We start from the raw sequence: 27,671 nt of genomic DNA, 5'->3' as shown, positions 1-27,671 counted from the left end.
TCCACCCACCCAATTGGACTCCCAGAGGGTGTTAGGGACCATGGTAAGTATCTGAGCATTTTTTATTTTCGGGCAAAAAAAGGTCAAAAAATTCCAAAATTGAAGGCTATTATCCACGCTTTTTGAGGAATTTTAGAGGTTACATGGCCCAGTGTCGAAAAAGTGTAGAGACCCTAGGAGATACATCTGAAAGTCATATAATGCTGTTTAGAACCATATATGAACATTATATGTTGTCATAACTGTCCGTGGTACACTTGAGCTCACGAAATCAGTGCAAGTTGTGAACGGGTAAATTGGTCGTTTTAAGGCAAATTGGATGGTTCCACCCACCCAATTGGACTCCCAGAGGGTGTTAGGGACCATGGTAAGCATCTGGACAATTTTTATTTCCGGACAAAAAAAGGTCAAAAAAATTCCATAATAGAAGGCTATTATCCACGCTTTTGAGGAATTTTGGAGGTTATAGGACCCGGTGGGGAAAAGCGCTGAGACCTTAAGGGATATATCTCAGGGTCATATAATGCCATTTTGAACCATATAAGACCTTTATATGTTGTCACAACTATCCGTGGTAGGCTTGACTTCACAAATCGAAGCAAGTTGTGAACGGGTAAATTGACTATTATAAGGCGAATTCACTAGTAGAAAAATTGAAAAATACAACGCTCATTGGCCACCGGTTTTTGAGAACCCATGGCAAAAATTAGTGGCGGGATGAGGCAAAGACCAATGGCCGCCGGTTCAACCAAACCCGTGGCAAAAATTGGAAAGGCCACCGGTTTTGAACCGGTGGCAATAACTAAGTAAATTAAAAAAAAAAATAAAAAACGCCCCCCCCCCCTATAAACTCCAAACCCTATATTCATACATTCTCAGCCGCCCCTCCTCCTCTTTCTCTCTCCTCCCCTCCCCTCCCCTCTCCTCCTCTTTCTCTCTCCCCTCTCCTCCCTAGATCTGTTCGTCTTCTCTAGAGAAAGAGGAGAAATTTCCTCTATCTTTATCTCTCCTCTCTCCCCTCTCCTCCTTCTCTTTGTCATCTCCTTCTCCTTCTGTTCGTCTTCTGTTCTCCTTCTGTTCGTCTTCTCCTTCTCTGTTTTCCTCTACCTTCAATCTCCTTCAATCTCCTTCTAGATTGGCAGAATTTTTTTTTGGTTTTTTCGCTCCTTCTTGTCTTTGTTCGTTTATGAGTAGATCGTTCCTTTTTGCTGCTACTACTACTATCTCTGTCATTTCAACCACCACCGCAACAACAACGACAAAGACATGCACGAGGTTAGGTTTAATTTTGTGTTTAATTAGTCGATTTTAATCGATTTTTGGATTTTGTTGGGTTTAATTAATTGTTAATTAGTCGATTTTGGATTTTTTGAGTGTTTTCATCGATTTTAATTGATTTTAATCCGATCTCCTTCTAGGTTCTATTCGATTTTATTCTGGTTTTTTTTTTTCGATTTTGAGCTCGGGTTTTACTAGTTTCTGGGAATTTTGTTAATTTTTTTTCCTGGGTTTGTATTTTCTTTTTTTATTTTTGGGTAATTTTGGGTTAAGTTGGTGGGTGGGTCTGGTGGGTGATGGTGGGTGTTCGGGTGGTGCGGATGGTGGGTTAAGGTGGTGCGGATGGTGGGTTAAGGTGGTGGGGTGGTGACTGGTGTGAGATAGTAAACTGATTTTAGGGATTTAATTTTATTTTTGTTTAATTTTTTTTCCTGGGTTTTTGTTTAATTTCTAGGTATTTGTTTTTGTTTATGTGGGTTTTAAACTGATTTTATTCAATTAATGGTTACATGCAGTGTTTTGGTTATTTTTTTTTCACAGTTTATTTTAATTGATTTATTTTTTTGTTTTAATTGATGCAGTTATATTGATCAAGATCTGAAATCGAAGATCCAAGATGCAAGAATAGTGAATTAGATGTTGTATGGGGTTTTTTTAGATTTTAATGTTGTAATTATATTTTAATTTAATATTGGAATTTTAGTTTGTAAATCTGATTATCTTAATTATTTGGAATTGTTTTATGAGAAATTTATTTGTAGTTATTGTATACTGGTTATTGATGAATATATGTGTGTTTCATGTATATTATGCATATATATATGTTTGTGCAACATTTTAAGTGAAAAAAATGCAAAAAAAAAAATTTTTTTTTTTTTGTTTTTTTAGGGTATTATTGCCACCGGTTAGTTGTTAGTACAAAAAAAAAAAATTGCGGGAACGACTAACCGGTGGCAATACTTGATTTTGCCACCGGTTTTGAACCGGTGGCCTTTTGTGCTAGGTTTTGCCACCCCCCTACTGGCCAGCGGTTCAAAACCGGTGGCAAAGGGGGGTTTTGAACCAGTGGCCAACCCTATTTTTCGCCTAGTGATTGGATGGTTCCATCCACCCAATTGGACTCTCGGAGGGTGTTAGGGACCATGGTAAGCATCTGGGAAATATTTATTTCTAGGCCAAAAAAGGTTAAAAAAATTCCAAAATAGAAGGCTATTATCCACGCTTTTTGAGAAATTTTGGAGGTTAAAGGGCCCGATGGCGAAAAGTGCTGAGACCTTATGGGATATATCTCAACCTCTCAGGGTCATATAATGCCCTTGGAAACCATATATGACAATTATATTTTGTCATAACTCTCCGTTGCAGGCTCGAGTTCATGAAATCGGTGCATGTTGTGAACGGTTAAATTGATCATTTTAAGGCAAATTGGATGGTTCCACCCACCCAATTGGACTCCCGGAAGGTGTTAGGGACCATGGTAAGCATCTGGGCAATTTTTATTTTCGAGCAAAAAAAGGTCAAAAAATTCCAAAATTGAAGGCTATTATCCACGCTTTTTGAGGAATTTTGGAGGTTAAAGGGCACGGTGGCGAAAAGTGTTGAGACCTTATGGGATATATCTCAGCCTCTCAGGGTCATATAATACCCTTGGGAACCATATATGACAATTATATTTTGTCATAACTCTCCGTTGCAGGCTCGAGTTCACGAAATCGGTGCATGTTGTGAACGGGTAAATTGATCGTTTTAAGGCGAATTGGATGGTTCCACCACCCAATTGGACTCCCGGAAGGTGTTAGGGATCATGGTAAGCATCTGGGCAATTTTTATTTTCGAGCGAAAAAGGTCAAAAAAATTCCAAAATTGAAAGCTATTATCCACACTTTTTGAGGAATATTGAAGGTTATAGACTTACAAGTCCTGGTGGCGAAAAGTGATCCTAGGGAATACATTTTAAGGTCATATAATACCGTTTAGAGCCATATATGACCATTATATGTATAAATGTCTGTGGTAGGCTCGAGTTCACGAAATCGGTGCAAGTTGTGAACGGGTAAATTGACCGTTTTAAGGCAAATTGGCTGGTTCCACCGATCCAATTGGACCCCTGGAGGGTGTTAAGGAACAGGGTAAGCATCCGAGCAATTTTTATTCCCGGGCGAAAAAAGGTCAAAAAATTCCAAAATTGAAGGCTTATTATCCATGCTTTTTAGGAATTTAAGAGGTTACAGGACCTGGTGGCGAAAAGTGTTGAGACCCTAGGAGAAACATCTCAAGGTCATATAATGTATTTTTAACCATATATGACCATTATATATTGTCATAACTGTCCGTGGTAGGCTCGAGTTCACGAAATCGGTGCAAGTTGTGAATGGGTAAATTGACTGTTTTAAGGCGAATTGGATGGTTCCACCCACCCAATTGGACTCCCGGAGGGTGTTAGGGACCCTAGATGGGAGATGTTTATTTCCGGGCGAAAAAAGGTCAAAAATTCCAAAATTGAAAGCTATTGTCCACGCTTTTTGAGGAATTTTAGAGGTTACAAGGCCCAGTGCCGAAAAGTTTTGAGACCATACATCTCAAGGTCATATAATGCCGTTTTGAACCACATATGACCATTATATGTTGTCATAATCGTCCGTGGTACGTTTGGGTTCACGAAATCGGTACAAGTTATGAACGGGTAAATTGATCGTTTTAAGGCGAATTGGATGGTTTCACCGACCCAATTGGACTCCTAGAGGGTGTTAGGGACCTAGGTAAGCATCTGGACAATTTTTATTTCAGGGCAAAAAAAAGGTCAAAAAATTCCAAAATAGATGCTATTATCCACGCTTTTTGAAGAATTTTGGAGGTTATAGGACTCGGTGGCGAAAAGTGATGAGACCTTAGGGGATATATCTCAAGCCTAGTGTAAGATATGTAAAGCTTGTTTATGCTATTAAAGAAAAGAGAGTGTTTCTTAGTTAATCAAACATAAGTTTTAGCATAGGGAGCTTGCACTTTAAAGGGTTATCTTCCTTTCATAATCATTGTTAGAATTTGCCTTATTTAATAAGCTTGATTAAAGTTCTTGTAATAACTTTCCATACACCTCTGACTTTGCTTAATTAAAGTTCTTTGTAATTCCACTAAAGCCTTGTTCACTTTATCTTATTTTTGTTGAATTGAAAATATTTTTATTGAACTTAAATTTTTTTTACAAATTCTTTATTATATTTATTCTTTTAAAGTTACGGACTTTTACCAGACTGAAATTAATATTATTTAACAACTAATTTTACTAAACTGAACTTATTTTTACTAAATTGAAATTATTTTTATTGGATATTACTCAAATTTTTCTAAGGTGAAGTGAACAGGTCCTAAATTAGCAAAAATGGTAAAGACTTAACATTTGATTCCCTTAACTCAATTTTTTTTTTATCCACAAGTGTACGTACGTTGAAGTTTAATTCATACAGAATGCTTGTGCTAAATTTAGCACTACCTTTATCATACGTAGTATTTTTTTCGATCCCATGATAAGTGATAACCTCAATCCATGCCCATCTGTATTAGTATAATCCTATGCCAATCTTATTAGCATTTGATCTGAACCACATGAATCAGTCTAGACGTCTGCATTTAGTGTTGTATAAAATGTCCTGTCAACAAAAAAAAAAAAAAAAAGTGTTGTATAAAATGTACTGGGTCAACATTCCACAATCCACACTCCAATACTCCACCCCTATAAGAGCATCCTTATTCATGAACCAAAAAAAAAAAAAAAAAATTTGTTCATGTTACTACGAGTATTTTTGTTCTCTTCAATATTCAATTCAATAAATCAGAACATACCCTTAATTCACAAACGATTAAGAAAAACAAACCATTCACATTTGTTTACGACATAAACATTATTTTATTTAAATAATAACACAATAATTTTAATTGCCCATTGTTAAGGATGCTAAATGAACCAAACAAATCTTAGATCATAAGATGATTAAGATCACTATCTAAATCATTCATCAAAGGGTGAAAGCCAATATATCAGTTACTACTTACTAGTCTTCACGAGTACCCACTGGCCACTATATGTCCATCTCACAAAATAAGCTTCAAAAGAAGCAACCCTCCATGAAAAAGACTCAATTTTAGAGTAACGGCTTGATTTGAACCCAAAAAAAGCTCAGATATTGCCAATTTTATAACCTTGGTAAAAGACCCAGATCATCAAAAGACTCGGAAATAGAGTAAAGACTTTATCTTTTTATGTGGGTATTTCTTACATTGAGCTCACAATCAATGAAAAGAGGAAGAATTTGCTCCTAACGATCAATGGTGGGGCAGGAAGTGATGATGTTGATGAGCCGTTGATGCTGAAAGGGTGATGCAAGTTTATTTCCAGGTTCAATTCTATTTTCAGCTCAATTTGTTTCATCTTATTTGAATTGGGTTTGTCATCCTAACTGGGGAATTATCTGAGCCCAAAACTTTATGAAAACCCTATCACCTCTATAAACCCTCTATGAAAAAGACTCAATTTTTATTTTGAACTCATAAAAGGCTCAAATCTCGCCAATTGCTAAAACACCCAGATCATCAAAAATGGAGTAAAGACTCATTTATTTGTGGGTTTTTCTTAGATTGAGCTCACAATCAATGAAAAGAGGAAGGATTTGGTCCTTAATGGTTTTTCTTAGTTGAGTTCTATTTGTTTCATCTTAAAAGAAGCTTGTTTCAAAAAAAAAAAAAAAATATCTTAAAAGAAGCTTATTTGCATAAGCCCAAAAATTGGGAAAAGCCCAAAACTTTATGAAAATCCTATCACCAATTCACAAGCATAGTTCGGTGGAAGGGAAATTAAAGGTTAGGTTTTGATAAAAGAAATTCTGAATCACTCCATATTAGTTTATTATATGTATAGTTGTATACTTTGATTCTGTGCTGTTGATTTCATTGAATTTGAATTTGAATCTGAATTGAATCGGAGAATGTCTAGGTTGTTTAAGATCGGGAAGAAGTTTTGCTTCCCGGATGTTCCTTCGAGTTGGGTTTCTAGGACTGTAGAATCTATAATTCACTTTCAAGATTACCGCCCGAAACACCGAATATTATTTCCTTCTCCACGCCCTAACCTATATGAAACCCTGCCAGATCCGTGTTGGGTCCGTGATGATAATGTTCTTAAAGACGGCTACACGTGGTATCATCAGAATGGTCCTGAACTGCGTGATCAATTATTTAGTGCTGATGAGGAAGATGTAATGTTCAATCGTTGCCCTGAATTTAAGAAAGGTGAGGCCTTTGATGTTATGTCGTTCCTGTCCACCACCACTAATGAAGAGAACAATGGTTACTTGCTTCGAAATGATGGCAATAAAGTTGAAGTTGAGAGTCTTAGAGGAAAGGACATCTTGGTTTGTTGCTTTTTTGTGCCTCAAGTTTGGCTATCAGATACTTGCAATGAAATTCGAGGGATGATCACTGCATTTTCCAACCTACCCAATTTGGAGGTGGTCGTCGTGGCTAAAATGAGACGACACTGGGCTAATGATGAGGACGCTTTCGACCACTTCTTTTCAGGTTTTCCGTCGTCCTGGCTTGCAATCCCTTTTTCTGACACGCTGCGTCGTGACAAAGTATGCAAGTCCCTTGGCCTTGGTTATTCCCCAATGGGTCTCCTTGTAGACCACCATCAAACGGTTTTTGAGCACACTACTGTGGAATATATTACCCAATCTTTTGCCCCCCTTTGTGCTCGTGAACTTAAGCTTAATTGGTGGAAAATTCACACCAAACTCCATTCAAATTTAGACACTGAATTCGTTTACAAGATAAATAACAGTAATAATTCTGCAAGTACTGTGGGTAGTATAGATGATGAGAATAAGGTCTCAGTTTCTGTATTCAAAGATAAGCTTGTGGGGTTGTACTTGTGCTGTGATGGCACCTTGATTCGGACACTCAACTTGGTTTCTCAAGAATGTAAGGCTCGAGACCAGGAATTCCATATCGTTCTTGTCTACTTACCCTACGGAGAGTGTGTGGATCCACTATTGTTCCAGGAGGCTATCAATCATGTCTTACATGAGCTCGACATATTTGCTAATCCTCATTGGTGGGTTTCACCTTTCAACGACTTTGTAAGCCGCAGGCTCTTGGAAGTTGGCGATTACGATTGCGATACCGAAGAGGATCAACTGGTCATTCTGGACCCCAAAATGAATATTGCGGATCGCTTGGGAAAATATGTTATTAACCGGTTGGGTATCAATGGATATCCCTTCACCAGACATTTCCTTGTCCATCGTGAATTGGAAGCAATAAGGGCAGTCACCTTAGAGTCTTTGCTGGTTTATGGGTCACGGGATTATGTTCTTCGCATGAATGTGACTAATGATAATGATATTGGCAATAATATTGATCAAGTGCCTATAGGTGAACTCCGGGGAAAGAATGTCCTTCTTTACATTGACCTAGTGGAAACGCCGTCAGACACTTATTATACATTGCTTGAGTGGTACAATCGGAATAAAACAGCAAGGGTTGCTGATTTTGAAGTGGTTTTCATTCACTTTGTTGGCAAATTTAGTACATCTTTTGGTAGTCCAAAGCCAATGCCAATTCCAATGCCAATGCCATGGTTGGTTTGCCCCTTTGACCCCCAACACACAGTTTTTGTGAAAGAAAGGATACTCAAGGCTGGTAGAAATAAGGGTATTCTTGCAGCATTTGATAAAGATGGCCGTATCATTACGTTATTTGCTGAAGATCTTCTAGACTCGTTTGGGCCCGAGGGTTTTCCATCATACAATGGCTTGCACAATGAGATGGTTCACCATATTGAGATACAATATCACTTAAACATGGATGATTTGTTTGATCATGGTCCTGTGAGAACCTTTCTATTAGGCAGCGAAACTATAAACTCCAGCCTTTTCTCATATTAAATGCATCTTGTTATCTTTCTTTCCAATAAATATTTATAATCTATCAAGTATCTCATTTTTTAAGCTCATTCTATTTACCTTAAATTCTTTCTTCTCTCCTTGAAGAATTCAGTATTCTTGTGGGTAGTGTTGTATTATCTTTTCTTTTCTCTTTTTGTGCTGCAATCCCTTTTTGAAGGTGTTTGAGTTATGTAATTTCTCCTAAATTTGTGGTGAGGAACAGTTGTTTTTGCTTAATTGTTATTTAGTGAAGTTGGGAAAACTGGTTTTATTTCAACAATTTATTAGACAATTATTTGATGAATTGTTGGGAGAATTATTGTGGGTTTGACATTTAGGTGAAATTCTGGTGATCGAACCAACAAAGCAGCGTCGATGAAGTCGAGCTTTAAATGGTGAAGTTGGGGTCTCTGTCTTTGAGATTTTGAGGTTGCCGTGTTTATTGCGAGCCAACTAAAGTACTCATTATTATCGTGAGTAGTGCTCTTAAATTGCTTTTTTTATTTCAATCATATTTTCTTAGTTTAATTACTAATAATTTTTGGGATTTTAATTTGTTCATTTGCTCTCTTTGCCTCCGTAACCTGGTTCAGATCAGTGGTAGCAGTGGTGGTTGGAGGTTTTCAATTGTTTGCTCCATTCGGTAAAATCTTAATTTATACTTTTCTGCAATTTGATTTCTGTTTTGTGCTGCTCTCTAACACATCTTTCTTTTCATTCCAGGGATTTGATTTCCAACTAGAGAAATAAGCAAAGAGAGAGAAAAATTGGAGTTAGACAGAGAAAATAATGGAGCCATTCTTCCAATCGCAATCACAACCTGGTTATGGAAGCTCTTGGAATTTCGAATCTTCATGAGATTTTTCCCACCGTTCAATCTAATCTCAAACAGTTACCTTCTCCCTCCTTTTTTTAATTTTAATTTTTGGTTAGATTAGACTATAATCGCCAAATACAAATTAGTATCCGGAAATTTTACCTTAATCACTTTAGGAAATTTCAGTTAGCAGAGTGCCAACATGCATCATTTCATAATTCACAGGGAAGCAATATGTCTTCTGTTTCAGTGTCATTTGAAGTTTGAACTACCATTGTTGATCTATTTTAAACCTTAATTTGACCAATTCTGCTAATTCCTACAATCTGTTCTCTTCAATCCTGGATAATCCTGCCCAGAATTAATAAATTAATGTGGATAATTTGCGTCTTTATGATGACAACTTGAGGAGTTTTTATTTTATTTGTGTTCCCTTGAGTACTTTTCTTATAATAGTGGTTTCATTATGTTGCTTGAAGGATTCGCTATGGGCTCTCTTGTGAGTTTTCTGTCAGAAGGTGCATTTATGTTCAAGATATATATATATATATATATATATATATATATATATACATATATATATATATATATATATATGGTGACTTTGCATACAATCATGGAGGACGACTGGGGTAAGATTTTGATTATTATTCATAATTTTGATTGTTATTATTATTTAGAGTAATTACCATTATTCAGAATTGGTATGTAGTGTTTTTCTTCAAAAAAAGAAAAAAAAGAATGGGTATGTAGTGTTGCATACTCCGTATTCCGTTACCAGATGGGTGAAAAAGGACTTATTTTGTGTATTCTAATGTGGCTTACTAGAGTATGGCAATAGTATTCAAAAGCATTATATTTATGTTTTCTATTCGATGGCTTGTATGAATGTATGTGTGCTTGATATGTTACTATGATAGTGATAGCTGGAGAAGAGTTTTATCACTTGTGACGTGGAATTGAATCTTGTGATCTTGCTTCATACAGATCCTTGAATGGATGGAGAAGGACAAATTTGAGCATTCTGAGTATGCGTTGCATTTGAATATACTTTGTGAAGTTAAGGGTATTTGCGAAGCAGAGAAGTACTTTGATAGTCTTCCTCCTGAAGTGAAAAAAGGCTTCATATATGGAGCTCTTTTGAATTGTTACTGTACTGGAAAGATGACTGAAAGCATTGGCTCTTTTTGACGAGATGGATGAGATGAAGTATACCAATGATTTGGCATTGAGCAATCTTATAAATCTCTTTATGAAAGTAGATGAGCCAGAGAAAGTGCCTCCTCTTGTAGAGGAAATGAAGCGGATAAACACCCCTTTAAGTCTCATCTCCTACGAAACATGGATGAATAGCATGTTTAAATGATCTCGAGGGTGTAGAATGAGTAATGGATGAGGCTCAAAGACTGTAAAATATTACAGATGACTAGATGAGTGGATACTATAATGCACCTTTGCCTCAGCATATGTCAAAGCTGGTCAGTATCAGAAAGCTGTTCCATCCTTGAAAAAGGTGGAGGAAATTTTGGGTGATTCAAACTATCCTGATCGTATTGGATTTGGATACCATCATTTGATTAGCCTGTATGCTGGTGTTGGTGATTTAGAGTTTGTCATTCGGGCATGGGATAAGATGAAGTCAAAATTTACAGCTTGTAACTACTTAAGCTACTTTACTATGCATCACATTCTATCAAAGCTAGACAATATTGAGCTTCTGAAAAAGTACTTCCAAGATTGAAACTCCAAGTATAGGAGTTATGATCTCAGGCTCCCAACTATTGTTACAGCTTATAGGTGCTTATTTGAGGCGTGATATGCTCGAGGAGGCTGAACTATTGCTGAAGGATGTTACAGATAGATCTGGAAATAAAGTATGGGACCCATGCCCTTTTCATGGATTATTTCCTGGGGAAACGCCAGATCGATTCTGCTTTGAGGCATTTTGAAAAGGCAATGGCTAACCAATGGAAGCCACTTGCTGGGAGTTTTGATCCTTTTATTGAGTATTTTATTGAACAGAAGGATGTTAACAATGCTGCACAATTTTTCCATTTGATTAAGAAAGATCAATTTCTCCTTTCAACTGCCTACTTGGGGTTGCTTCAGATCTATGCAGCTGCAGGAAAATAGTCCTTGAAATGTGTGAGAGGATGGAACAAATATTGGAACTGAGCATGAGGAATTGCTTGAGAAGGTATGCCCTAATTGACTTTAGCTGTGGAGTGTTCTGGAGCTCTTGTATTTCAGTTCATGATCCAAAATGGCTTTGTGACATTGGCTTGCCCGCTTGAAGAGTCTACAGCTAAGGCTTAATATGAAATACTCAACGTTCATGCTGTGTTGTTGATTATAAGATTGACTTTGCTGTAAGATTCTTGGATGTGGCAGAACTCTAATTTGATTGAGGCCAGTAGCAGAGGTGCTTCATCTCGTGTTGCAAAGAAGAGAAGGTACTAAATAGTGAAGTCCGGATTCTCGATTGAAGTGCCTGGCTGCCTGCTAGAAACTGTTTCAGACCTGTGCTCTGTAACCGTTGTCTAGAATCTATCAGTGGATGGAAGAAGATGGTGCAACAATTGGACGTTAAACTAGAAGATGCTTCAAAAGGTATGCCCTAATTGACTTAGAACTTTAGGTGTAAAAGCATCTCTGAACTCCAGTGAATTTGGTGTTTGGTTAAATTTGGTCTGTCTGTGTTACCAAAGTGGAATAAATGTACAAGGCCTTTAAATTATCATTGTTGATCAGTTATGTGCCATAAATCTTCTATTTGCACCAAATTATATGCTCTTTTCTCTGTTTTTGTTAGTTTTATGTTAATTAGGTACAAAATTACTTTGTAATATGCAATTCAGTAAACATATTCTAGAACTGAGATTGGCTCATGGATACACGGTTAAAACCTCGTAAACCTTCTCTAGCTGCTGTTTCTTAGGTAGCAAACTGAACACGATACTGAATCACTACTGCATATAATTACATTCTGCTAAAGCATTTCAAACATAGATCAGCTTCCATTGTTTGTTAAATTCTTCCTGTTAAATGGTTTCCTGCAAGACTAAGTCTCTTTCTCTACTCCCCTCGATTCCCCCACCATGTAAGTTCTTCCCCTTTAAATTTTCAATTCATGTTCTCATTTTTTAATGTAGTTTTATTTGGGTTCTGTTAACGCCGAACGCTAATTTTGTCCCATGTTTTGGTGAATTTATGAATTGATTTGGGGTGACTTGAAAGATTGATCAAGTTTGTTAGGATTAGGGTTTTTCTGTGTGAATAGGGGTATTTGTGTTTTGATTGTTATTGCTTTTGATCATTGTGCAAAACTTCTGCTATGTACAGAACTAGTAATGACAAATAGACAATAAATAAGAATACTTTTAGCTGGTTGTTGCAAGAATTATGTCATTTATTTCAATGATTGCTGATAAATTAACATCTTTTCCAAGTTGGGCTGAATTGCACGAATGTTTGCAAGAAAAGAATGCTATTGTGTTTCCGTAGCCTTAGAAATATGAATATTTACATGAGTTCATATTTGCATTTTTGGATCTTTGTGTTGGTTGAGTTTAAAAGTTATGATATTTGTTTGGTGATGCAGATTTGACAAGATTATCAGCAAGGAAATTTCTGCCAATATCGTGTTTGAGGACGAACAGGTACTGATATTATGAGTTGAGATTCTTGAGAAATGTTTGTAATGAATTGACGAATGTGGCCTTGTCATTTATCTTGTTCATTGTTTATATTTGTGTTTATTAGCATTGTTTGTTGAAATTTTGACATTATTCTTGTTGGTTTTCTTAAATGACCATGCTTTTAAATTATAATTCATGAAGTGCAATTGTGCAAAGCTCATATCAAGCTTAAGATGTCTTTTAGGCCCCTTCATTGGAGTGCCATTTACTGCCATCATCATATTGTTATTTGATTTAATTATGTGGATACATTTTCCTAATTGCTTGTGCCTTTCTCTCATTATTTTCTACTGTGCATTTATGTCCCAATTAAATCTTTATGCTTTGTCAAAGTTGGTTCCTTGAGTACCACATGGGTTAATGGCATATTTCATTGCGATTAATAACATTTATTTTGTTTGAGTTTAGTGAGGATCTCAATTTCATCAGTGTGATATTTTATTCTTCCAGTTTGTATCTTTAGCTTTGGCTGTAAGTATGTTCAAGGTAGTGTGATATTTATAATTGTTTCCTACAATTCACCCTCTTTATTGTTTATAACTTTCAATTTGCTTTTAGGGACATAAACCCACAAGCTCCGGTTCACATTGTTATCATTCCCAAGTTTAAGGACGGCTTAAGTGGATTCTCCAAGGTACATATTACTTCCACATTCCACACTATACTGCTGTTCAATGAATCTACCTTATCTGTGTGCTACATGCTTGCTTTGTTCCAATGGAGCGAAGAGATTTTTAGGTTTTATTATATTATCCATGTGTCTTGTGCTTGTAATGTATCAATGCTTTCTTTTCCAACAGCATCTATAGAGTTCTTGGTTTTACTCTGGCCATGTGATATGATGTTTCCTTGTTTATTGTAATTGAAGGTTGGAACTTGGTAGTATAATTACTGTGTGCATAGTAACATATGTAGTAGTAAAATTTGGCTTCTATGTTGAGTGTCACTTTGAACTTTAGAGTTAGCTGAGTTGACAGGGCTCAACACATTTCAAATGCACATTAGTGACACGTGATTTTTAATTTTTCATTGAGTCCTAGCCTAAACCTCTTTACTTGAGTGATTATTTATTGTAGGAGAAATTTGAGAAAGAGAATGTTATTATTAAGAGATACTGAGATATGCATATATTAGTGTCTCCAAACATTAAAGAGTTTTCTCCTGTAAAAAAATCCAATTTGGTTCCAATTATAATGTTCTCCTGCTAAGATACATACAATTATTCAAGAATAGAAGGCTTTTGGGGAAATATGGAGTTCCAGAGTGCCACTTATCTTGTGGAACCTATGCAGGATCAGGTGAACTTAAGATGGGGAATTAATTATCCCGCTAATCCATGTTGCTCAATATTTCACAACTGATATATGTACGGGTAGTACAACCAATCAATCAATCAAAGCCTTAATCCCAAAAGTGGGGTCGGCTAACAGGTACGGGTAGTACAACCATATGCTTTTAATACAAATGTAATTGTTTGTATATGAAACATGGTCCAGCAGATGTTATAATTTGGACATTATTGCATTGATAAGTAGAAGTTTGTAGAACATAATTAGTTCTTGAATCTTGATCCCATCTCAGATTAGCTAATTTGAAGATTAGTACTTGTTGGTCCCATTCCACATTATTTCTCAAGAATACTACAGGATTGTAAGAGAAGCTTGGGGCGTTCATCTTAGATTTAGCTAATAAGAACAAGGATGAGTGAAAACACACAGTTTATATTTGATTTTTTCCTGCAATATGCTAGGATTCAGGTCAGAAAACAGAGCACACACACAATACACAGAAAATGTAGGAAGCTAAATTGATATGATGTATTGATAATCAGTGTAATTATGCAATACAACTCTCCTTCTTTTGAGAGGAAGGATTCTCTCCAACAAACTCACTCTTAATCAATATTCAGCGTACTCTATTCTATTACAAAATTGCTATTTATAATCTGTTACTAGCATCTTCTACAGCTAAGAGGAATAACAACTTATTTCCCAAAATTACCACATTACCCTAAACCCCATAACAAACTCATAACAGAATTCCAACTCAGCATCAAGCTGCTGAGAAGTTCTTCTTGGGCTTCCTTCGAGCATATGTGATCAAGGGCCTAGGCTGACCCCTTGCACAATATTTACAGGCTGTCCTGATAATTTATCTCTGTGTATAGGCTGAGGAAAGGCACTGCAAGATTCTTGGCCGCCGCCTTTACACAGCAAAGCTCGTTGCAAAGCAGGAAGGTCTTGACGATGGCTTCAGGATTGTGATTAATGATGGTCCAAAAGGATGTAAGTTGAGCTAATCACATAAACTCTACATTTCAACTTAATTTCAGTGCTCTAACAAGCTGTAATTCTTTGTTCAGCAGATAATTCTTTGTTCAGCAGATCAATCTGTTTATCACATCCACTAGGACGTCAAATGAACTGGCTCCCTGGCTAAGACAGATTTGTAATCTCAGTAGAGGCAGGAGACTTGTTCTGGCTGTCCTTTTTTTTTCGAAGTATCATGTCAATGGAATAATGTTGTTTGGGTCATTGATTAGTCATTTCCTTGTGTCGTTCTATGTACTTGTGTAGTATTTTCTAAATAATGATCGTGACATGAACTAGGCTTTGTGACAATTACTCTATATGATCATGAGCATGGACAGGGAGCCAGAGCCTCTTTTCGACCCTCTTGTTATGAAATTTATGATCGAATTGTCAAGTCTTTGGTAGTCTTTGGTATAGGCGATGCGAAATTGTGGACATTGCTTAACCTGCCTTTGTTCTCCCCTACACACCTCCACTTGCTTGGACTAACACCAAATCTAGGCCATGAGGTGCTCGTGGGAGTGCATATGATTTGGGTCACTTGGCTACTCCGAGTCCCAGTCCTATAGCCTTAGCATTGAAACAATGAAAAGTACACAAGTGCATGAATTGGACAATTATGTTAATTTTCCATAGATAACCTATGCAAGTAATACATGATACATATTCATCTATAATAACCCTTTAAAAAGTGGGAACTTCTCCAAATGAAAGGAATAGTGATATGAGTCACAAGTCAATGAAATTTCACTATTCCTAAGTTGCAAAATGGGAGAGTTTGACCAACTTGCATTTGGGTGCAATTTCATTTAATTTGTTGAGTCACCAAATTATACTTTCTCCCTAATTTCCTCCCTTCCATTCATTTTCCTTTTTTCACTCTTCTCTTTTGATTAAAAAAAAAAAAAAAAAAAAACATTCTCTATCTCTCTCCTCCCACTCTCTATTTCTCCACTCTGAGCATTCATTTGTTCATCTATGCCAAGGTTTAAGCTTCCAACTGAGGTTCACTCTCGCCGAAGCTTATCTCCTACCCGAGGCTAGCCATAGCCGAAGCCGAGCCCGAGCCGAAGGTTCATCCGAACCGAAATTGGTTCATCTGATGTCAAATGTGGTTCAACCGAACGAAAATTTGTTCATCTATGCCACGCTAACCCGTGCTAAAGGTGGTTCGTCCGAGCCAAAGCTCATCCGAGCCGAAGCTCCTCTAAGCCGAAGGTGGTTCATTCGAGCCGAAGGTGGCTCATCAAAACCGAGGCCTATCAAGTGGTTCATGTTGTCTAGCCGAAGCAAATGATCCGAAGCAATTAGTTCGAAAACCAATCAAGTGCAATTGGTTCAGAACTTCAGATTCATGATGTTCTTGAAATAATTATAATTATTGTGAATAGCAAAAAAAGATTGGATTTTTGGGTATTGGGTTTCAAGCTTCTGGGTGTCGAATCTCAATTATTTTTTTTTGTTAATTGTGAATTCCCAGGTAAGATTCTAACTTTCTTAATCTGGGTCTCTTTTAATTTCTGTTCTAAAATTAAAATTTTGGGTTTTTTGTTGTCAATTTATTGTATCTGTATGAATTTGTTTACTCAATCAATTTATTGTATCTGTATGAAAGGTATATGAAGATTAAATACATGGAACTAGGCTTAATATTTTTTTTGATGAATTTCTACTTATATTGTAGTTGGTGATTTTAGCTTGAAATTGTCAGTTGTTTTTTCTTTTTTTAATTTTTTTATTTTGCTTTTGATCCGAGCTTTAATAATTGGTTTGTATTTGTCTCTTAATAAAATATGGGTTTCATCTAATGACTATTTAATGAATTATCTGGTTTCAAAAAAAAAAAAAATTGATTTATCTATTTGAAGAATGTTATGGTTAATTATATTGATTAAGGAATTATTTGAATTGTTGTGTTCAGGTATCACAATGTGAACATCAATGTAGTAGTGCAAACTGAGAATGGTTTTTATGTTCCAATTTAGTGTTGCTTTGATTGGGGGAGAGCAAATGTTCTTGTTGTTGGGGAAATTTTCTATTTGACTTTGGCTCAATTTGGGAAATTTCAACTACAATTTGCAATTCCCAATTTGGTTTCTGATTGGGAGTTTAAGTTTGAGAAGATTCAGTAACAATTTGTTTTCGTTTTATGGGTTTTAGTTTGTCTATGTCAATCTAGAGCTGACCAACTTGGGGGAGTGCAAGTGTGTATATTATTGGAACATTGGTGCATATTTTGTTTTTGAGTTATACGAGTATCTACTACCACCGCAAATAAAAACAATAATCAGAATGAATACACATGAAACTTAACTATATAATTATTATATGTACTACATGCTGAAAATTATGAGAATGTCTTACTTGCTTAATTCCTAAAATAACCAGGTGATAGCTAATAGTTACAACACCTGACAACACCATTGATTTGGTTATCAATGGTGATGACTAATAGCAGTATTAGCACTGCCGACCATTATTTGGTTATTAAGCAATTAATGGTTGCGTAATGTACTGCTATTAATAGAAGAAATTGACTTCACCTTATGTTTTTTTTTTTCAATAGCGTAACCATTTGTAGCCTTATGTTTTTTTTTTCTTCCATTTGCTATTAAGCAAAAAATGTATGATTTATTCTGAAAATTGCAATCGGGACTTATTAATGTACTGCCATACATGTTTTCAATGGTTATTAGGGAAATAGCTAATGGTGATGGCTAATGGTTAGATATTTTCTCTTTAAGGATCAGGTTTTGTGTTAAAGCTGCATATTGACTTGCTGGCATGAGCTTGCTTGAATTTGATTACGCTATTGAAGTGATACTGTTTACTGAAATTTGATTGCAATTGTGTTGATCTGTGGCTTCCATATGTATGTTTAGGAGGGCAAGGCAAGATCTGGGTTTAAAGGACAAATTGAGAAGTTGCAGTAGGAGAGGGATGAATTCCCATAATATCAGCAACCAGGTCAGAATCTTGGAAGGTGGACCCTCTCCCCTCTTATAAGCCCTTTTCTACCACTGATTTTTGTAAATTTGTGATTATGTGAGCAGGAATTGAAAAGCTAATGGTCCACAGTCAAGTATAAGGTATAACCATATAACCCATTTTCGTAATATTTTTCATTTGCAAAAATATATTTTTGTTTGAATTGAAGCATTTTTTGTTTGATTAATTGAGGTAAAAGTGAAATCTGAAACTTTGATGAATTTAGTATATGGGCTTTCAATTTTAATTTAGTGTTGAATTGGGTTTGATTATACTATCTGTTTGTATGACGAGTTATAGGAATTGAAGTGAAAAGGTTAATGGCCAGTGAAAGAGGCAAAGGACAACATTAAGTGAGTTTCACGATTCTCCAAGGCCGTTTTCGGTATCCTTTAATTCTTTGGTTGGTATCTTTCTTTGTTCATTCATTTTGGTGTTTATTGTGGTGAATTTGAATTTTGGGTTTAGGTTTTGGTTATTTATGCAATTAGACTGAAATTGTGTTGATAGGTATTGTTGGATTTCCATTTAGAGGAGAAAAAATTGAATTTTGTTGTGCACTTTGATCCAAAAGTGGTCACTATACTAACGTTAGCTGCTTTATCTGTCTCTATGAGCTACTGAGTTGTCACTGTGCAACTTTGCTGACTGCATGCTCCTTGATCTTCTAACCACAAAAAATACCAGCCATTAAGGGTTGTGATGATGAGTGTACACCATTCAAAGATGTAAAATTTAATTGAGGTTTTGAGTAATTTTTTCCATTTGGCTTGGCAAAAAGATTAATTGATGATTTATTATATACGAAGAATTATTTTTATTTTGTAGTTTGGTTCGGTTGGAATTCGGATATTATTTGGCCTAATTTGATTGATTGCCGCCATGATTGATATGAGTCACAAGTCAATGAAAATTCACTATTCCTAAGTTGCAAAATGGGGAGAGTTTGACCAACTTGCATTTGGGTGCAATTTCATTTCATTTGTTGAGTCACCAAATTATACTTTCTCCCTAATTTCCTCATTTCCATTCATTTTCCTTCTTTCACTCTTCTGCTTTTGATTAAAAAAAAAAAAGCATTCTCTATCTCTCTCTCCTCCCACTCTCTATTTCTCCACCATTGAAGTTGTACTCTGAGCCTTCTCTACTCCATTGACGCAACTTCTACGGTAAGATGTTTATCAAGTTATAAAATTATAAGTTTGAGCTATTGTAATGCAGCTAAATTAAGGTTTGTATTTTGGAATTTCAGCTATTTTTTTATCAATCACCGAATACCAATTCTAAAATAGAGTTCATTCTTAATTAAATTCAGTATCAATTTAGGAAAGAAATCAAATTGAGAGTTCATTTCTCTTTCCTGGTCTAGGTTGCCTTGCGATGCCCCTGCCCCACTCATTTTTCTGTAAACAAATGGCGGCAGCTTCAGGCCGGAGTTCTCGTGGTGGTGGTACTGTCGACAGTTGTGGTGGTCCAGCTTTAGTGTATAGTACGTCATTAATGATTTATCATTGATGATTTAATATTTGAAAGGTATATGAAGATTAAATACCTGGAACAAGGTTTAATATTTTTTGATGAATTTCTACTTATTTTTTAGTTGATGATTTTAGCTTGAAACTGTAAGTGGTTTTTTTTTTTATTTATTTATTATTTTTATCTGACCTTTAATAATTGGTTTGTATCAATCAGATGGAGTCCCTGGTGTTTCTCTGCTGGCATCAACAAGCAAGGTCAGATTTTCTCCCCAATTTCAATAATTAGTTTCATTTAGTTATAGTCTTATTCTAATTTGTAATTATTGGAAATGAAATGTAGTATTAGTTGAGAAATCATCAATATATGATCAGAGTTGAAATTATTTGAGTGAGTTGATGTAGTTCTTTGTGTGTGTGTGAATTGGTTAGTTAGCCTTTTCAAAGTTGTATTTATTTGTGCAAAATCATTCATATACATTTTAATATGCAAGAATTTAAAGGATGGATGTATATATATTTTGCTATTGGATAGCTTCATAAGGTATCCAGATTTTAATTGTCTAATATGCATATGCCTATATTATCACTCTCAAATTCTCAATAGAATAATTAAGATTGACTTTTTCACTGTAATTTCTTAAATTATTTGTGCCTTTACTTCTTAAGAAAACTACACTTATTAATTGAGTTATGTTATACAGGAATATGGGTATGTACAAAACTTAAAATCTCTATCAAGTTATCTACACTTATCAAGCTATTAGCAGTAAAAAAAATTTCAAAGTTGTATTTATTTGTGCAAAATCATTCATATACAGTAACGCACTTGCTTGTTTGGTTGATCTGATTGAGGGGGAAAGCAAAATTGACTATTATATTTAGAACTGAGATGATTGACTAGGTTCAGATGATGAGAAATTGGATTATGCTGAATTCTTGATACAAACATACACTGATAATGATGTTAGTAATATCGACTTGGTATGCTGGTTTATTAAAGTGTAAATAAGGAGAATACCTGTTGACTGGCAAACATTTTCTTTGTAGTTAGGCTATGTGTAAATATGTGTTAATTGAGGATATTTTTTCTGATCATTTGATGACCAAAAGATATAGGGGTTGTAGGGAAATCTGAAAAGGTAATAAAAACCCCCCTATTTCCTTAGTGTGTGGTCAGTTAGTGGAATTGAGAGTGGGAACAAAGTGAGAAAAGGAGGGGGTTAGAGCTAAACTATGTTGTTTTTTCTTTCAGTAGTTGGGTCATCCAATGACGTTCCTTCAAATTTGATGTTATAAACTTTTGAGCTTTCTCCTCTATTAGATAGCATATGTCATACTGTGGTAAATTTGCTCTCCTCCAAGCAAGATTTTCTTCTTTGCATTGTTAGCTCTTTGCTTGATTTCCTTTTTCCAATTGCATATTTTCTCCAATTATTTGATTATTGAATCGGCATCCTTGAATCAATTTTATGAAATATATATCGACTTATAATTAGTCAAATTAAATTATGATGATACTAAGATTATTGCCCTCAAGAAAAGATGTCAAATTGGTTTCCTCCATTGAAGCAACTTTGAGGTAATATGTTTTTACTAATTGTCGATTATCAATTTCACTATCTAGGGTCTTTGGTTAGATTTGAATTTTTTTTCCGCTTTTTAAAGATTGGATGGTGGTTTTTTATATTTAAGAGTAACCAAAATGAATAAGAGAGGAATTTAGAAATTATATACTATGTGCTTTGTCAGACTTGTGAAGGTTTGGAAATGGGGATATCTATGTGAATATTTGCTTGTGGGAGGATTTTTTTTTTTCTCACCTTTATTAATGTAATGCGTTAGATAAATTGAGAAGTTGCAGTATGAGAGGGATGAATTCCAGAAAATGGCTATCTGCAACCAAGTTAGAATCTTGGTAGGTAGAATCCTCCTCTCTTATATTCTAGCCCTTTTCTGACACTGATTTTTGTTGTTTTGTGATTATGTGAGCAGAAATTGAAAAGATAATCAAGTATAACCCATTTCCTCAATTTTTGCCATTTGAAAAACTATTTTTTTTGTTTGTTTGAATTGAAGCATTATTTGTTTGATTAATTCAGGTAAAAATGAAATCTGAAACTTTGATGTATTTAGTATCAGGGATTTTATTTTGAATTTAGTGTTGAATCGGGTGTTGATTATAATATTTGTTTCTATAATAAGTTATAGGAAAGGAATGTAGTGTGAATTTATATGTGCCTATGTATTAGTTATATTCACTTTTATAGGAATTAGATTCCGAATTTCATAGGATTGTGTTCTTAAGAATGTCTTAGTTGTATTCACTTTGGTTATAGTCACTTTTGGAGAAGAGCTCACGAGTACTCATTGTTTGGATTCTTACTACTCGTGGGGAACAACTCATAGGAGGAGTCAATAAAGTGAAGAACTTGGAAGAAATTAGCAGTACATGTCAGTGGTGAGGGCGAGCAAGAAAAGGAGAGAATTTGACCAAGCAAAAGGGGTATGTAATATTTACTTTGTAATCTGTAAAAATTACAAAGCATGAAATTGGGTGGATGGTAAACTAATACGAATGATTTAGTGTATAATTTCCATTGTTCTTTGCAGTGAAAAAAAGTGATGCGAAATAATGCTTTACTAAGACTTCCGGAGATGCGAATATAATTATAGGATGGTAAATAAAGCATATGACATCAAGAAGCATATTATGTTGTGGTCTGAAGTTATGGTCTTTTCTTATGGTAAGAATCTTTTCTTTATTTTCTCAATATACCCATAATCTCTTCTCAATTAACTTTTAATTAGCTTCCCGCCAAAAAAAAAAAAGAAGTTAGTTTAATGTTTTTATAAACAACCCTTGGTCTGGAATTTCTAATAGATAGGTTATCATCAAAAAAATTTCAATGAGTAAGTGTTGTTTATTAAATACTTATGTTATGGTTGATCTATAAGAGGAGTCGATATGGTGTGGAACGTGGAAGAATATAGGAGTGTTATGGTCTTTGTTACATTGTATTTACAACAAACAAGTGAGAAATGGAGCTGCTTTTCTATTTCTCATGCGTGCTCAATTAGGAGTATTAGCTAATCAATCTTGAGAATTGAAACTGCTTTTGAGCAAAAAAGCAACAAAATGTGAGAATTTTATCCTCTGGGTCAGTTAATGTTTGTGTTTTTTTCCTTCATAAGAGATAATATTGACTCTGTAGTTTTTCTATGAGACTTAATTTTTATGACTTTAGATGAAGGAATAAACATGGATAATCTTTGTGTGTTTGTCAAACGATAATGTTGATGCTTTAATTGATGCACTGTGCCTAAATCAATCACGGTCCAATCCCTATCCCTACCCATTAAAAAGAGGAAACTTGTCAAAAATGAAGGTTGGAGGAAGTAAAGTAGTGTATTTTATTAGCAGAAGTTCATGCTTTGTCGAATGCATCGACTTGGTATGCGTAATTTTCGGATGTTTGGAAAAAAATGTTGCTAAGAAATGTGTTTAATTTCAAACTGGGTTTTTCTACAAAATTGCAGGGAAGGGGTTCGTGTAGAAAGAGGATGTTTGAAGTGAGCATCTTTAGCTCAAAACCCATTGAGCATACTTCCATATTATAACGTTTTGTTGAATTTGCAGATTGAATGATGAATTTTTTTAGAAAATTACAGTCTGAATTGGGGCAGCTTCGTTTTGCTATGGCTGAGGTGCTACTTTTTTAACCATATCTACCAAAGATACTGTATTTGACCCCAAATTAAAGTATGATAAACTAATCTTACTTGTGCAGGAAATGGAGGATGGAGGACAGATTGATTGAGTTGGAGACTTGGAGGCATTGCAGAAGGCTCTTTCAAAAGCAATAGGTCTGTTATTATTAATTTAAGATGATTTTTCGATCGTCTTTTTCTTTTGCATGTTCAACTCATGTATTTAGGTCCTTTGCAGGTATGAAAAAGCATATGATAAAATGTAGAGTGAGGTTGTTAAAGCAAAGCAAAGTCTTACAAAGATCTTGTTGGAGATGGTCGAGCATAATGAGCTGAATATGTCTTTGGTGACACTACTCGATGAGAGCATAGCAAGTGCACATCAAAGTGATCAGGTATGAGAGGTTCAAGCATTATTAGAAATTGCTTCGTAGAATGCAAGCCTAGAATTTCATTTTAAAATTCATTAGTGATGGATAACAGGACAAATCGTATTAATTAGAGTGTAGCTTATAAGATAATGAGTAGATGTACAAAACATGATATGCCTTCCCATTTTCCGAGAACATGAGGGTGATACTCACTTTATAACACTTTTTGGAAGACATATTAGCTGATATTCTCTAGAAAAATGTGGGTTATGTAGGGAAGTTACTTTGGTGAAGAAACTTTAGGACCGGAAAAACTGAATACTAATGATAGAAGAAAATTGCAAAAATTATGAACTTTGTTCTATGTTCAGGCATCCTACTAATTGATTATTGCTAATGTTAAATGGTAGTGTAGGGCTTTCAATATTAACTATTGTTTCCATGCATTTCATCTAGAAGTGACCAAAGGGCCAGTATAGGCTCAACATGGCCCGACTTGGTCCTTGATTATTTTCTTTGTTAAACCATAACCGAAAAATAAAGACGACGAGTGGAGTGAAAGAAAAGAGTTTGAGAGAGATCTAAGGAGATAGTAGTGAGTTTTAGGGAAGAGGGAAGGAAGGGAAAGTGATACAGTGAAGGAGTGAGAAAGTAGGAAGAGATACCTAAAATTACAAAAATCAGAAAATATGAAAGGGAAGAGAGAAAGGGAGTGTGAAAAGAAAGGTCTAGAAAGATAAATAGATAGATTGATGGATATCAAGTAGAAAAAGGCCTTCTAAAATTCACGATCCATAAAAAAGCGAGTAACACAAGGAAATAGAACTTATAGAGAAAAAGGAAATGAGAAGGGAGGAGGGGGGGGGGGGGGGGTGGGAGGAGTAGCAAGTAATATAATACTTTCTAAAATTTGCAAGATCATTAAGGTCAATTTAAAACTCTACCTTTAATAAGACATAAAATTTGTAAAAAATCATAAAAGACGAGTGGAGTGAATAGAAGAGTTTGAAAGAGATAACACTGAGTTTTAATGAATGGAGGTTTTAGTGAAGGGGGTAGGAAAGAAAAGTGGGACACCAAGGGAGGGAGCAAGTAGGTAGAGACTTACTAAAAATTACAAAAACTATAAATATGAGTAAGGTAAAGTAGAAAGGGGGTGAAAAAATGAGGGCTTGAAAAGATTAATTGATAAATTGATGGATAGGAGGAGGATTGGAGGTGTAGATGAGAGACCGAAAAGAGTGGAGGACTTGAGAAAGATAGGGAAATTGTATCACTAATAGAAGATAAAAGAAAGAAACAATGAGCACTAGAGGAAGTTAAATCTTAACATGATGAAGAAATAGAGGAAAGTACTAAATGATTATAAAAATTCGCAAAATCATAAAAGGTTGAGTGATAGAAACCGTAAGAGAGAAAAGGAAAATAGAGGTAGTAGGGGAAACAAGTGGTAAAGGTAAGCCAAAATTAACACTTGCATAAATTAAGGTTGATTTTTTTTGTACTTCCCCCCGTCCCCAAATATTGCTCTCATATGTCAAAAATCAAAGGTAAAGAAATGGGAGGAGAAAGTACATAAAGTAAAAAAAAAAAAAAAAAAAAAACAAAAAAAAAAAAAAAAAAAAAAAAAAAAACAAAAACAAAAACAAAAACAAAAACATAAATATAGGAAATGTTAGTAGATCACAAACAATTAGTAAATATAACATAATAAAGAACATGCCTGTGGGGCTTTGGGTGGGGGAACAAATATTTAGAGAAAATATGAAAATATTTAAAGGTTGCTAAGTGTGTGAAGGCAAAAAAGAGGGTAATTTGGTATTTTTATAGTGACCAAACAGATTATGTAAAATGAGAACATCAATTTGAGCGCCCGAAAAGAAAGATGAGAACTGTGGGGATGGATGGAAGGATTAAGATGAGCATCTCGAGGGAGTAGTTTCTAGAAATGGCAATAGTGAAGGTACAAAAAAAGAGGTATAGAGAGTGGGGTAGGGGGGTTGTGTTTTATTTATTTATTTTTTCCCCTAGAAATACTGGCTTAAGATCTCATTAGACTTTAGTCAGTCATATACAACAACATAATCCAATAGACGAGGTGTAAACTTAATTGAAATTTTAAAGATTTGATAGATTTTGATTTCTTCGCTCGTATTGTGTTGATATTCTAATTTCTTTGTATCATGGTGCAATTTTTATTTCTTTGTGCTTGTTGGCAGATTGTTGGGGGCCATTAGGCAAAGAAGAGTGCAAAAGTCATCAATGGCACAACGCAGTAGAATCGTAGAGGTGATTCGACATAAGTACTTGATTGTGTTAGATTATTCACCAGATTTTTCACACCATTACTGTAACATTGATTTTGTTAATGGAGTATATACAATGTATTTTCTGTTAATTATGTTAGAGAAATGACTCATGGTTTCAAAACTTTAGTTTATTTATTTGCCTATATTTTTCAAATTGACTTGATGTTGATGTTCGTTTATTCATTGTTAATAGTCAATGCTAGAAAAATCTTCGAAAAGTCTAGGAAATGAGATGACTGTTATCCTGTTGTGAATAGCTTGCTACAAAATATATTAATGGGTTAAGTGGGTAAAGACTTTATTTGTGACATTTAATTTGTTTTCAAAAAGTAGAATTCAAAAGAGAAATTTGGGAAAGAAAGAGATGGTGCAAACCGTTTTTAAAGTATAAAACAAAAAAAACTATCATTTTATAAACTAACATATGTAATGTACAATTTTTATAAAAATATACAATATTTAGAAATAATAACATAATAAATACAATATTACTAACGCCATCAAGCAATAGGTTGCGAGGTTGAGGTGATGGAGTAGTGACATTGCCATCAAATCTCATGGGACTTATTTGAGGGATTTCCCTTATTTCCCCTCTCAAATGAGTCCCCTTCTAATTACCAAAACAAAAAAAATCAGGCAATTGATTGTTGTTATCATTTACTGACAAACCTAAGCACTATAGTCGGTCAAACGTATCCAATTAACATAAATCAAATTTACATGCATTTTTATAACTTCCGAGACAATGACAAACAATTACATTAACTAAAATACATGTAGTAGCGTTGGGGGGCGCGCGTATGATTTGTCTGCAATTGATACTTAATGAAAATAAGTTAGGTTATAATGTGATTACTTAAGTAAATATTATCTAATAAAAAAATAGCTGAAATTGCGTCAATGTAGTAGAGAAGGCTCAGGGTAAAGCTTCAATAGTGGAGAAATAGAGAGTGGGAGGAGAGAGAGAGATGGAGAATGCTTTTTTTTTTCAATCAAAAGCAAAATACTCAAATGAAAGAAGAAGAGGAAAAGAAGGGAAATGAATGGAAGGGAGGAAATTAGGGGTGAAATGAGTCACGTCAATTTTTGCAAGTATTATGAAATTAGGGGTGAAATGAGTCACAAGTCAATTGAAATTAGGTCAATATGTTTGTGACTCATTTCATAATAAAGCAAAAGAAAATTTGAATTAAAAATAAACATAACAGAATGATATAAATTGTATACCCATATATACCGTTAATCCATATGTTGTTCATGTGAATAAAAATAAGAATATCTTTAGAATAAAAATAAAAAATATATATATATATATATAATTGTTCATGTGATTGATAAGAATAAAAATAAAAATAAGAATATCTTAAGAATGTAAAATAAAATTGTTTAATATATATATACCCTTAGCATTTTTGTTTCCCATGATACCCATCCCAATTTTTATTTCCTTTATAAAATAAAAAAAACTATACAATATAGTTTAATAATCACCTTAAACTATTCATTTCATAATACAACCAAAGCAAAAAAAATGCAGAACTACACGCGCGAGAGGGCGACTAGTCAATAAAAAAGAGATACACTTCACTTGTATCGTCAACATTATTATTATTATTATTATTATTATTATTATTATTATTATTATTATTATTATTATTATTATTATTATTATTATTATAACATGTCCCACCTATTTTAGAGACTTAGTTCCTATTACATTCGAATTCGACCCGAGTTACACACCTGACTTAATAGTAAATCAGTAAGTCACCCA

The 27,671-nt window shown here is 34.7% G+C and overlaps 2 protein-coding genes, 2 long non-coding RNA genes and 1 pseudogene across 11 annotated transcripts; all 5 read left to right on the top strand.

Annotated features, from left to right (window-relative positions):
* Positions 1-872: 872 nt before the first annotated feature.
* LOC145609292 (uncharacterized) lies at positions 873-2,047 on the top strand. Its single transcript, XR_014105999.1, has 2 exons — positions 873-1,275; positions 1,860-2,047. It is a non-coding gene; the product is annotated as an uncharacterized LOC145609292 (long non-coding RNA).
* A 3,342-nt stretch (positions 2,048-5,389) lies between these two features.
* On the top strand, positions 5,390-8,689 carry LOC145608428 (putative nucleoredoxin 1). Its single transcript, XM_081664044.1, has 2 exons — positions 5,390-5,671; positions 6,421-8,689. The coding sequence occupies exon 2, from the start codon at positions 6,531-6,533 to the stop codon at positions 8,214-8,216; it is 1,686 nt and encodes a 561-aa protein (XP_081520170.1). The 5' UTR covers positions 5,390-5,671; positions 6,421-6,530; the 3' UTR covers positions 8,217-8,689.
* A 1,006-nt stretch (positions 8,690-9,695) lies between these two features.
* Positions 9,696-15,300, top strand: LOC145607987 (14 kDa zinc-binding protein-like). 2 transcript variants are annotated; one of them, XM_081663588.1, is made up of 5 exons: positions 9,696-11,643; positions 12,635-12,692; positions 13,290-13,365; positions 14,899-15,016; positions 15,097-15,300. In XM_081663588.1, the coding sequence occupies exons 1-5, from the start codon at positions 11,601-11,603 to the stop codon at positions 15,168-15,170; spliced, it is 369 nt and encodes a 122-aa protein (XP_081519714.1). In that variant the 5' UTR covers positions 9,696-11,600; the 3' UTR covers positions 15,171-15,300. The 2 variants fall into 2 exon arrangements, with proteins under 2 accessions (XP_081519714.1, XP_081519713.1); XM_081663587.1 differs by having other exon boundaries at positions 15,094-15,300.
* On the top strand, positions 10,009-11,245 carry LOC145607986 (pentatricopeptide repeat-containing protein At4g01990, mitochondrial-like; annotated as a pseudogene).
* Positions 15,301-15,714: 414 nt separating the features above from the next.
* Positions 15,715-25,986, top strand: LOC145607989 (uncharacterized). 7 transcript variants are annotated; one of them, XR_014105688.1, is made up of 13 exons: positions 15,716-16,523; positions 17,926-18,010; positions 18,097-18,132; positions 18,332-18,434; positions 19,401-19,564; positions 19,724-19,764; positions 21,352-21,424; positions 21,916-22,012; positions 22,094-22,253; positions 23,147-23,214; positions 23,298-23,373; positions 23,456-23,612; positions 25,808-25,986. It is a non-coding gene; the product is annotated as an uncharacterized LOC145607989 (long non-coding RNA). The 7 variants fall into 7 exon arrangements; XR_014105686.1 differs by having other exon boundaries at positions 15,719-16,523; positions 21,352-21,428; positions 22,120-22,253; XR_014105683.1 differs by having other exon boundaries at positions 15,720-16,523; positions 22,120-22,253.
* Positions 25,987-27,671: the final 1,685 nt, after the last annotated feature.

This window comes from Chenopodium album, chromosome 23, assembly GCF_948465745.1.
Source record: "Chenopodium album chromosome 23, dcCheAlbu1.1, whole genome shotgun sequence".
Taxonomy (NCBI): Eukaryota; Viridiplantae; Streptophyta; class Magnoliopsida; order Caryophyllales; family Amaranthaceae; genus Chenopodium; species Chenopodium album.
Note: the sequence above shows the minus strand (reverse complement) of the source record. Positions and strands in the feature narration are given on the sequence as shown.